This window comes from Gallus gallus, chromosome Z (assembly GCF_016699485.2).
Source record: "Gallus gallus isolate bGalGal1 chromosome Z, bGalGal1.mat.broiler.GRCg7b, whole genome shotgun sequence".
Lineage (NCBI taxonomy): Eukaryota > Metazoa > Chordata > Aves > Galliformes > Phasianidae > Gallus > Gallus gallus.
This window is the reverse complement of record NC_052572.1, coordinates 21,342,845-21,355,109: the sequence shown is the minus strand read 5'-3', so window position 1 is coordinate 21,355,109 and position 12,265 is coordinate 21,342,845. Positions and strand designations below refer to the sequence as shown.

General features: G+C 39.2%; 1 protein-coding gene across 12 annotated transcripts in view; it reads right to left on the bottom strand.

The window, feature by feature from the left end:
• Nucleotides 1-12,265, bottom strand: part of ERBIN (erbb2 interacting protein) — a 120,155-nt gene that overhangs the window by 46,587 nt on the left and 61,303 nt on the right. For all 12 annotated transcript variants that reach the window (XM_046905528.1, XM_046905529.1, XM_046905527.1 and 9 more), the window contains 2 exons: nt 3,806-3,884; nt 2,954-3,043 (listed from right to left, as the gene is read on the bottom strand). In XM_046905528.1, coding sequence (XP_046761484.1) covers nt 2,954-3,043; nt 3,806-3,884 — 169 coding nt within the window. The remainder of the gene's footprint in view (nt 1-2,953; nt 3,044-3,805; nt 3,885-12,265) is intronic.

The window sequence follows — 12,265 nt, the reverse complement described above, 5'->3', positions numbered from 1 at the left end:
GCACGGCGGGTCCCCACGGTTCTAAGATTCTTCTTAAACCTTTCCATATTCCTTGCCAGTCATCATTCTCTGGTCTTGGAGGAGGCTCCTTCCACTTAGCACGAATGAAGAGGAATATATTCAAAGATATCGATAATATGCACGAAAATATGAGCACTGACTCGGTGTTCGAAAAACGTTCAACAAACTGGGAGGGAAGCCTAGAAACCGGTTCGAAGGTCTCAAAATTCAAATTATACCACATTGCATAAAGCCACCAGGCAGGTGCCTCTATCAGGGCCCTCACTTGGTTGTATATGAATACAACTCCACAGCAAGACATGAAGAGGTTAATTATAGACCGGTAACTGGCAAGGAACATGATAGCTTTTAATCCCTTATACAGTGCTTTGACAATACAGAGCAACCTCATAGTTGATAACTGCTAACGTAAGGGGGAATAAAGAGAAGGAGGAAAAAAAAAAAACAAACGGGAACCACTCGGTGCAGTGTCTGGAGTTTGGCGGACTGCCCAGGCTATAATCTAATCTATGAAGGTCACACCAGCACCAGCAATGCTTTGTAGTCTCACAGTCTGGCCTAACGAAATCCTTTTTTTCTTACTAACGTTAAAGCTTCAGATGAATCTTGCCCGCATTCTCCACCAAAATTGTCACGGAGTTACCTAGATAGATCTGTGCCCGTGACAGGGGGCCGGTAGGCTTGTGGGCCCCCCTCCCCCTTCACTTCCCGAGAAAAACGAAGCGGTGGCAACAATCTAAGAAGGAGAACTTATTTTACTAACTATGATGTTGAGATGCAAGATGACACGATACAATACCATCTAATTGGGAGTAAGTATAATAAACCAAATGGAATGAGGGAGAGAGAGCGAAAGAGCGATAGAGAGGGAGAGAGAGAGAGAGTGAGAGAGTTTCCGAAACCGAAAGCCTTACTTGATGAAGGCGCCCGGCTTGGAAAGCACACCCACTCCTCTCCCGGCAGCAAGCGAAAGTGAAGAAGCACCGCGCGCAACCAGATGACGTATCTTCCGTGATGTGTCTTCCTTCTCTGACCGTGAGGTCCTCTGGGATACGTAGTTCTTCTCTTTTGTCCATGATGTTATGATGTGGAATACCAATAGCGAAGTTACAAAACCATGACAGAAAGAAATGGGATGTTTTTTTGCAACATGTTTGCAACACAGTGCAAAGCTTGAACACTAGCCCTGAAGGAGAATAAAGTGGAGGTAAATGCTACAAAAGCTGCATAAATATACTAGAAGTAAATTACATTATATGGTTTTCCTTCCTAATCATCAGGCCAAAGATTACCAATTTGTATTCAAAGACTCATTTTGGTTCTATTCTGTTCAATACTTTCCAACAGAAAAGGACGGGCAAAAGTGATTAGTCTAAAAAGACAGACATGGTACAACAGAATATTAGAATATTAGGGAAAAAACTGCACAACCTTAAGGACTGGGAGAAAAAAAAAAAGGTGGACGAGATGCCATAGTACCAAATGTTATAGTATTATTTCCTTGTAGAGTAATCACTCATTTTTAACTGAGCTATCCAATGGATAAGTTGATCATGTGGTGGGAAACAACACTCAGCAGCTGCAGAAGGCACTAGAGGAACACTAGAGTGTAATCACTGACATTTCCAAGAGAAACAAGAAGATAATCATGACATTGTACAAGCCATTAAGAGATCTCAATTTGAATTCTAAGTATAGTTACATATGTTGTAATCCTCCATCATTACACAAACAAATAAAAAAAAATTAAACTGAAACTAGTTCCAAGATCTACTAATATAATAAGGCACAAAGGAAAGCCTGTCATACCAGAGAAAAAGAATTTAGACCATTTGTCTACAAATGATAAAGTATATGATTTGTCTACACGACATAGGATGGAGGAGGAATCAGAATGACTTGTCTTAGTTTGACTCCAATTTTTATAGAACACAGATTCAGACTACCTTAAGAAAGAGGATACGGTAGAGGAAGAGAAGAATGTAACTGATGTGACAAAAAAAAAAAAAAAAAAAAAACCCACAAACACAAAGCTTTTACAAGGAAAGAAAAGTCATCTCAATACAGAACAGAAATCCTGACTGAAAAAAACATTTCTCATGTATTGAATCAGCAGTATAGAAATCCCCTTCCTTCTAGCTCATATAATTCTAAGCAGAAGTCAAATACATACTTAATTTGTCCGTGTTAAGACTACCAGCAATAGCTTAGTTATATTTGAAGAACTTAAAAAAAAATCACAACATTTCATATCTCTATTACACAATGAATGAACAGTTAGAAGAGGGGGTTATTTTGAAGGAAAACTGAGTTTTGTTTATTATTAGCTCCTGTTTATTCTTGAGTTCTAGTTCTTTCAAACATTGTCACAAACATTTTATCACACTATCTTCTAATTCATTTCTTCTGCAAATTACTTTCTTACAGAATTGTATATTTTCTGTGCAATACCATTAGTAAGTGTGTGAACTTACATAAAAATATGTTGAATCTGCTTAAAAACAAAAGATGAGAGAAGCATTCATTTCCGTTTCATTCTCTGGCTACAAGCCAGGATGTTTTAAGTCACTACTTCTATTTTAAAGCAGGGATCTTCTCTTAATAGCTATTAAGAAGCTGTAAGCACAGTATCAGAGAAATGGCTTTCAAGTTGCCTACAGTAAACGATTCATTCTAAACCAGTTAGTAGTAATTAATGACTTCACAGTTTGCCTAACCATTAAGGAAGTTACAGTACACTGTAAGCTTTACAGGAGAGGACAGCAATTAAGAAAAATGATAACGAACAATGTTTTTTAAAATAACAAAGCATAAATTTGGTTATGTACACTTCCTCTCCTCCTCCAGACTGCACTTTGCTCGAGAAGCAGCAGAGAATGTTCTGCATAAATTTGAAATCAAACATAGAAAGCATGTTTCAAATGCAACTCACCTGCCAAAGTTGGCTGGCAAAAACTCAAGAAATGCATCATTCAGGTACAGCTGAGTTAGGTTTAGCAGCTGGGAAAATCCATCTGGAAGTCTGTAAATAAAAAAAGTAGCATAGTACCTTCAATTCAATTACATTCAAGGCATTTGACTCAATGCTGCATTAAAGAATAGTATAGTACTGAAGTCCTACGTACATATAACATTATACGGTATGGTGGTTACCTGAAACTAGTTTGAAAATTATTTTTAAGTGTTGAGGGCAGTATCTACAGGCAATGAAAACTACAAACAAGAAACGTAGTCTTTGCTATGTACTTACGATCTCCTGACACCTGGTGCAGAAAAGATATTTTTAGAGGCAATACAATGAATTAAAACTTATGCAACAGCTTTCTATCCCCAAAATGGTTACCTTCCATAAAGTTCATATCTTCAGTAGCACCACTTTGGCAAATTACTTGTATTACTATTGAAAATGACAGATAACTCCATTAATACAGGCTATCTGAAAGACTGCAGTGCAGATTTTGAGTGAAAGTAATTTGCTCTTAAGAAACAAAACTTTTATCATTTTTCTCTACTTTCATAAAGAAACAATGAACCGAAAAACAGCTGACAAAGCCACGTGGTTTAATGCAGGATGCCTCACGTAACCTATTAACTTAGGCAAATCACTTCAGTAGCACAGCAAAAGTGCATCTTAGCACACTGAAGATAATACAACTAATTCTTGGGTACCTCAGTTCCTTGCCTCCAGTTAGAAGAGATGGCTCCCAGAAAGTTGACTGGAGCACACGTGAGATTCATCAGTGTTTGTGTAAAACAATAAGTACCATAAAAATTATAAACTTACTTTGAAATTGGATTTACACTGGCCTCGACAACTGTCAAGACTTTGCAGTTCTTTATATTTTCTGGAAACTCCTGTATGCCTGCAAAATGCATGGAAAAGAAGGAAAACAGTGTTCAACCACCATGGTCCAAGACAGGCATAAAAAATGGTGCACATAAAACTGCTAGTGATAAAAACTAACCCATTTAGAAGCCAGTGCACCAGTTCTTTAATGTTTCACTTTACATAAGTTTTCGTGAAAGAAACACTCTTAGACAAAATTAACTTCATTGCTGTTCTACTTCTCCAGTACTTCATTACATAGCAGTGAGTTCACAAAACAACATTTCAGAGACAGTATAACATTTCTTACTGGTATTACCAAACATTACAGAACTTGCACTCTGTAATGTACCTGAGAACAGACCCTCGGTTCTAAATTTACTTCTTGAAATCTTAAAGTACATTTACAGCATTCATGAAGATTCATACAGCATTCATGAAGGTTCTGAAGAGATCTCCCAAAATCTACCACATACCCTGCTGTTAGCTTCAAATTATTTGCACAGAAGGAAAAAAAAATGCTGCAGACACACTTGTACAAAGACTAAGACAATAAGAAATCTCTTTTTTCTAAGATAGCCTACAGAAATGCTAGAGAATGAATTTGCAACCAAATTTGTATTTGTCAGAAGCTGACAATACAGGCATCGAAAACAGAATATGGATATACACCACGTCAATAAGAAGTCAGCTCTGAGCCATTCTGTTCCCCAAGACTTTCACCTCAATTATCATTATATCACAGAAAAAGTAAAACCATGGTATCACAACAACATTTACTTTTGCAGTATAGCACCACTTGTTCTCATATGTCAGGACAGACCCAAACTCTGAACACCTGTTTGTGCAGTTAACAAGATTAACATAGTATATTATAACCTAAGAGATAACACTGCCATCCCACAAGACAAGTAGTCAAAAAAATACATACTTTCACAGTATATCCACTGATGATGTTCAGGCGGAAAAGTCACCATGTCTAATTCAATTCAAATTAAGTAAAAATTCTAATGCTGTCAAAGCAGATTTTTACGTCTCTCTTGACAGGAAGCCACTAGTCAGACCAAATGACTAAAAACCTACTTTGACTCATACCAGATGTAGTATGAATTTGAGTGGACCTGTGAATAGGGTCAACAGAGGGAAAGACAGGGACTACTGATTCACTTTTTTCCTTTCAGCCCAAAATCAAAACTATATACTTAAAATGTAAAGAAGCTTCATTTCTCAAATAACAGCAATACTTTCAGGACCAAAGGTAGCGTTAAAGAGAGATGAGAACAGTACTGTGGAAAGATAAGAAATGTAACCTACTGTAGCCACATCATCTTTACATTAAAGGAAACATTTCCAAGGAATTTAAGAACATATGATTTTAATTCCTGTTGTAGCAAGAAGCCTCTTTCACCAAGTATATCCAAACATACAAATGGAAAGCATCTAACCTGACACACACAATCCTCTACCACACCTAGCACATGTGAAACCTGTCTAGATGAAGCCACAGAATTTTTTTTTAACAAAGTCCTCCCCTTTATACCATTTTTTTAAATTTTTATTTTCTGATGATGCAACTGTGTCTGTTTAAAATGAATCATATCTACAATAATCACAGCAAAGCACTGCTAATCTCCTCCTTGGAGTCGGTGTAACGTTTCTGTCTCACGGTATGCCATTTAGATCTACTGTTAAAACTGCAGAGACTCTCTAAGCTTAGTTATTCTGAAAGATAGGCACACTACTGGCCCTGTCTTGCTCCTTAGATCAAAGACTGCTCTCCTCCAAAATGTTAAAATTCATTTATTACTAATGTTGCCACTGTCTGCATCAAGAACTCATCGAAGCACAGAATACTCAGATTTGCAATAACTACCTAGAAAACAAAACACGTAGCACATCTTCTAGAGGGGAGAGTGAACTCAAAAGAACAGCCAAATACAATATTAGCTATCCAAATACAGACACGTTATATCAGAATGCTTTTGTACAAAATTAGAGTACTCTACCGTACTCTCGTTTGATTATGCGTTGGGCAAGAAGCAGCAACAGTTTTAACAACAAATTAACAACTGAAATTCAAATATGAGAAAACTAACAACGAAGCAGTGAGCGAGTACAAATTTTCTTGGTCTTAGAGCCAGGATTGGTACAGTATGCATTTTTACAATTTTTACAACAGTATACATTTTTACAAACTCACTCAACACTTCAGTCAGATAAATGGCGGCAGCCATTGTTACACGAGCAGTAAACTGAGGAAAGTAGCAATAAATATACATGTTTTCAGTACAGGTTCAGAAGATGACAAATTTCAGAGGCTGTTCCTCTCTGTCAGGTGACAGGAAATCAGCAGTTAGCACTTGCTAACTGCCTACACAACAACCTTCAGACAGCCTCTTCATTTATCCTTCCTGGACACTCAAAACATGCAGTTAATGTTGGATTAATATTTTCCCACCATGAGAACAAATTCAAAAAGTCACTAAGATTAGGCAGAAAGACACTGGGAGAAGATGACAGAAGATCCAAGTGCTGTAAGAACCATATTTAAGAGGATCTGTTCTTTCTCTGCTCGCTATCTATTCTTAGTGTCCTGAATTGTCTCCCCCTGTTAAGACAGCTCAGCAAATCTCAAGGGTCTACATGAATATGTCTTTTCACACTCCATTTGTAACACCATACTAATTAATTTATTAACCCCCCCCCCCTTCCCTTCACAAGGATTTGATGCAATGGACACCTCAAAGTGAGACCCCTATTTTGTTCTAAATCTCGATTTTCCTTTAGGATCTTTTATGACTTCCTTAAGTATGTACTTCCCTAAATACATACTTAAGCATTAGAGAAGAGGAAGATAAAACAGATTACTGATTTGGGGGTTATCTAGACTATTACAGCTTTATCCCATCCTCTTCAAGAAACATGTAGCTAGGTTTCTTAGCCTGTTGTTTTCTACTTTACATGATAACAATCACATCCATCTCATTTCTGCGCTGTAGTTGATTTACAGATAATGTTTACTGTTTTTACAAAAATCACAAACCATCACATTTGTGGACTATGACCATTTGCAGAGCACAGCAGGAGAACATAAGATTTGCTGGTCATCTTTAACGCTAACCACTGGTTGCATGAACTGAATTGAGAGCAAAGTTCTTTTTGCAGTGCTGTTTTCCACAGAAATAACATTTATGTAATAGCACTTATATTTACTTGCCTGTCCCTTCCAACCTGCTTTCCCAAATTTCAGGCATTTTCAGATACACTGGCCAGTTTCTACTATAAATGCTAATTAAAAATAAATAAATAAATAAAATAAAAGGTGGGGATGAGGGCCTGGAAAATTGTCAAAAAAAATTTGGCAACTAGGTAAGGAATGGAATCTAAATTATTGTCTGGACTGCGCCAAAAACAGAAAGCATTCATCATTCAGAACTCTCTCTGGCTACAGCTTGCCAGCTAGCTAGCATAACCTACAGAGTGGTGGTTAATCAGGATCCTCTGCAGACCAGCTGCAGCATATGCCTGAAGCACATGACCAAAGAAGTCACATAGGGATTTCAAGTCAACGGCCAGAGAAACCTGTATGTAATCGACCTCTGTTCTGGATCACATAGCAGGGCTGACATAAGGAATTTCTCCTGATCTTTAACTCCCCAGAGGGGAACAATTGCTTTGGCACAGCTCCATTGAGCAAATGTACGCTAATGTCCCTCTCTTTGTTCAGTCTGGATTAAGGCAACTGTAAGTATAATTGGGGTCTCACTCACCATCTGGAGTTACACTAATCCTTTTTTATCACCAAGGACAGCATTAATTGCAGAACGGCAGAGAAGACTGGGACCACTTTTCAACTCAGAAATATCGGCATTTCTAGATTAACAGAAATGTGCTAGGCATATCCACTGCTGGTAGAGCCTTTGCTCTATCAGTGCAGTGTAGAGCACTGCTTTCGTGCAGCCCAGTAAAGCCGACATCCTGGTACACTGCTATTTCAGCCCTACTGCAGTTGGGGGGAATCTGCTCTGCTGTTTGTGCTCAGATCACGTAGTTGCATTTTTCTTCAAAAATGCCTGGACTAGTATTTCCAGACTTCAGTTACTCAAACTATTACTGCTAGAGACAGAAATGGCATTACCTCCAAATCAAGTTCCACCTCCTTTTTTCTCACATCAAAAGATTTTAAACACAGCCTTGCAAAAAAAAAATAATTTTATTAGTTCAATTCCTAACCACTAACAAATGTAAGACCTATGCAAGTCACATGGGTAATGCCCCCAGAGGAAAGAGTGTACAGCTGGATCTTTCGATTTGTAGTATACGTGAAAATAAGAACAGTTTTTCTCACTGAACAACAGATAGCTCAACAACGAACAGACTTCTAGCTCCAAAACACATGAAACCACAGCCCTCCGTGCACCCTTTCCATTCTGCATCCTTCCAAGTGTAGGAGACATGGGCAAACATACAGGCCCAGTTTGCATGAATATGAAAGCAACCTTAATTACACATATGCCTCCCCGAGCTAATCTATTCATCCTGATCTTAAATTCTAGACAAGCAGCTCCACCATAAAAAGCACAGCTTCTGTTTGTTTTCCCACTCAGCCCTATGCTACAGCTATAATAACAGCTAATACGGATTAAACATGGCAATCAAAATACTTCCAGAGTTCAAGAACACATAACTGTTCCAAAGATTATGAAAGATGTTTGCAAACATGGAGTTTAAACTGAAAACTTAAAATGAAGTATCAGTCACATTAAGTCTGTGTTCATATATACTTGTAGAATCCACTTTAATTCAGGATTTCCGCATACCTGTTGGTATTAAAGGCAACACTTTTATTCACAAAGTAGTGTCTTATAGACCAATTGATTTGCTACACAGTGCTTACTCAGCCATTGCTCCTTCTTAAGGTTCATCCCATCTTCCTAAAACCCTTACTATGTCCCCTGCCACCATTTTTCCAATCAGCTAGGAGCTCTGGTTTCCAGGAGATGCTTGATCAGCCAGAACAGCAGCACCTTCCTGCTCAGAGCTGCAACTCCAGTCCTGCACAAGGTTGGCTTCTCTGTGCAAGGTGGCACTCAGTACACTAGTGATCTCAAAGCAGCACAGGCATCTCTGGTTTATTCAATGAAAGCCTATTCTAAACCAATCATTTTCAGAGTAAAGAGCAACTACAGCAAATAGATTTTCATCTAGTTCTACAAATCGATATCTCAAAGCTTTAGAAACTTGCTATACTTTGCTTTTTAGTTGCTTTTCTTGTATTATCACAAGGAAGACTGTGACAACCACACTAACCTAGTAACATTCCTTGCAAGTGTAAGTTTTCCTATTTGTATAGCCTTTAATCTCTGTTTTGTTTAGATAGAAAAGTTCCCCTAGTAGAAAAACATTTGCTTGTAAGTTTCTTATCTAAAAATCTTACAAAATGTTTACAAGAATCAAAAAACATAGCATCATATTATAGAATGGCCTGGGTTGAAAAGGACCACAATGATCATCGAGTTTCAACCCCCCTACTACATGCAGGGTCGCCAACCACTAGACCAGGCTGCCCAGAGCCACATCCAGCCTGGCCTTGAATGCCTCCAGGGATGGGGCATCCACAACCTCCTTGGGCAACCTGTTCCAGTGCTTCACCACCCTCTGGGCAAAAAACTTCCTCCTAATATCCAACCTAAACCTCCTCTGGCCCAGTTTAAAACCATTCCCCCTTGTCCTGTCACTATCCACCCTCATAAACAGCCATTCCCCTTCCTGTTTATATCCTCCATTGGATTTCCTTATTTTCACTTGAAGCAGGCAAGATAGCTGGGCTGAGGCCAAAGGGATGAAGTTCAACTAGACCAAGTGCCGGGTCCTGCACTTTGGCCACAATAACCCCATGCAACACTGCAGACTTGGTGTAGAGTGGATGGGAGACTGTGCAGAGGAGAAGGACTGGGGGTATTGGTCAGTGTTCAGCTGAACAAGGACAGCAGTGTGCCCAGGTGTCCAAGGAGGCCAATGGCATCCTGGCTTGTATCAGAAATAGTGTAGTTAGCAGGAGCAGATAAGTGATCATCCCTCTGTACTCAGCACCGGTGAGGTAGCATCTTGAGTACTGCATTCAGTTTTGAGCCCTTCCCTACTAGAAAGACATCGAGGTCATGGAGCACGTTCAGAGAAGGGCAATGAAGGTGGTGATGGGTCTGGAGCACAAGTCTTATGGGGAGCAGTTGAGGGAGCTGGGATTATTCAGTCTAGAGAAGAGGAGGCTCAGGGGAGACATGATTGCCCTTTATAATGACCAGAAATGAAGCTGTGGGCCTGGTGGGGGTCAGCTTCACCATTTTGTCAGTAATAGGACAAGAGGGGATGGCCTCAAGTTGTACCAGGGAAGGTTCAGGCTGGATATAGGGAAAATTTTATTTGAAAGATTAGACAGATGATGGATCAGGCTGTGGTTGAGTCACCATTCCAGGAGGTGTACAAGAAATGCGTAGATGTGGTGTTAAGTGGGCATATCAGTGGTAGGTGGACAATTGGACTAGATTATCTTAGAGGTCTTTTCCAGATTTCATGATTCTATGTATTGCTTGACAAATACCTACATACAACTCAGCAATCCTACTCCACTCTCCATCTTCACTTTATGAAGTCCTTCTCTCCAATTCTACATTCTAAAAGTCCTAAAATTTTCCTTTCACCTTTGTCTTCCCTTCTATTACAGTTATTTGCAGGTTTATAAAATGAAACATAGAAACTCAATCTTTATTTTGAGGGCTTCTTGGTGTTTTTTTGGAAGGGGAACACAATATTTATACTGTCCATGTAATGATTAGTGCAAGAATGGCACTTGATTTATAAATCTGAGAAGTACAAGTTAAACAGTGCTTTCATTTTAAAAAAGTGAAAAACAGAAAATGCTTCAATTGAGAGATTTTTATGGTGAAGAAAAATATACTCTTATTTGTTGTGATAACTATTACAGTATAATTAGATTTACAATAAAATACAGCATCAGTAATGTATTTGGTGCTCAATTTGTTAATGACATGAGGACTTAGCTACAAATACTCATCCCCAGACTTGGGGATGAGTGGCTGGATGACTGTGAAGAGGAAAGGGACCTGGAGGTGTTGGTTGATGCTCGGCTGAACATGAACCGACAGTGTGCCCAGGTGGCCAAGAGGGCCAATGACATTCTGGCCTGCACTGGAAATAGTGTGGCCAGCAGGAGCAGGAGAATCATGCCCCTGTACTCAGCACTGGTGAGGCTGCACCTTGACTATTCTGTTTGGTTTTGGGCCCCTCACTACAAGAAAGACATTGAGGCCCTGGAACGAGTCCACCAGAAAACTGGTGAGGGGCCTGGAGCACAAATCTTATGAGGAGTGGCTGAGGGAGCTGGGATTGTTCAGTCTGGAGGGAGACCTCATTGCACTCTACAACTTCCTGAAGGGAGGCTGTGATGAGGAGGGGTTTGGCCTCTTCTCCCAGGCAAGAAATAGTGGCCATTCCCTCAGGTCCAAGTGGTACCAGAGGAGGTTTAGGTTAGACATAAGGAAGAACTTTTTCTCTCATAGAGTGGTCAGGCACTGGGGTGGCCTGCTCAGGGAGGTGGTGGAGTCACTGTCCCTGGCAGTGTTCAAGAGGTGCCTGGATGAGGAGCTACGAGATATGGTTTAGTAGCTTGTGGTAGCAAGGGTGATGTGAAGACAATTGGACTCGATGATCTTGTAGGTCCTTTCCAACCTTGAGATTCTATGATAATTATGTGACAATAAAATGTTTACTGAAAATGTAATCTGCTTTTGTTACCGCACTTTGATCTTTAAAAAAAAAAAACATTTTATGCTCATGTGAGTACCATACATGTTGGCTTTCTCTCCTCCTCATCTGCATGCTATTTTTTTTTTTTTAATTAGAAGGCTGAGTCAGGTTTAATATTTCCAAAATTCATTTCTGAGAGCACTTGCAAAATTAAAAATAAGAACTTTTTTCATCTGAAGGCTTAAAACCAAATTTTCAGCAGTTCAGACAGTAATGAATCCTATTTTGCTATATGCCTCTTGATCTATTTAAATGAAAAATGCTACATCAATTTCACCAACAGTAACTCATCCTCATAAATTATTATTACCTGATATAGATACTCATGGTCATAATGAGTGCTTGACAGATAAACCTACCTAAGCATGCCAAGGGCAGAGTAAAATTTTCTACCATGAAATACTAAGAATGTTGTAGACAACAGTTTTGCTTACAATGCTGTCTTGAAAGATTACCAAGATTTGGGTGGCTCTGAAATATGTCTGATTCACAGCTGGAACCCCCCAGAGTAACCTGAAACTAAAAGGTAGCATGAACATATAAGCTGATTTGCTTTTCTCCCACCGCCTCCCATCACCCAAGGCTGAAAAA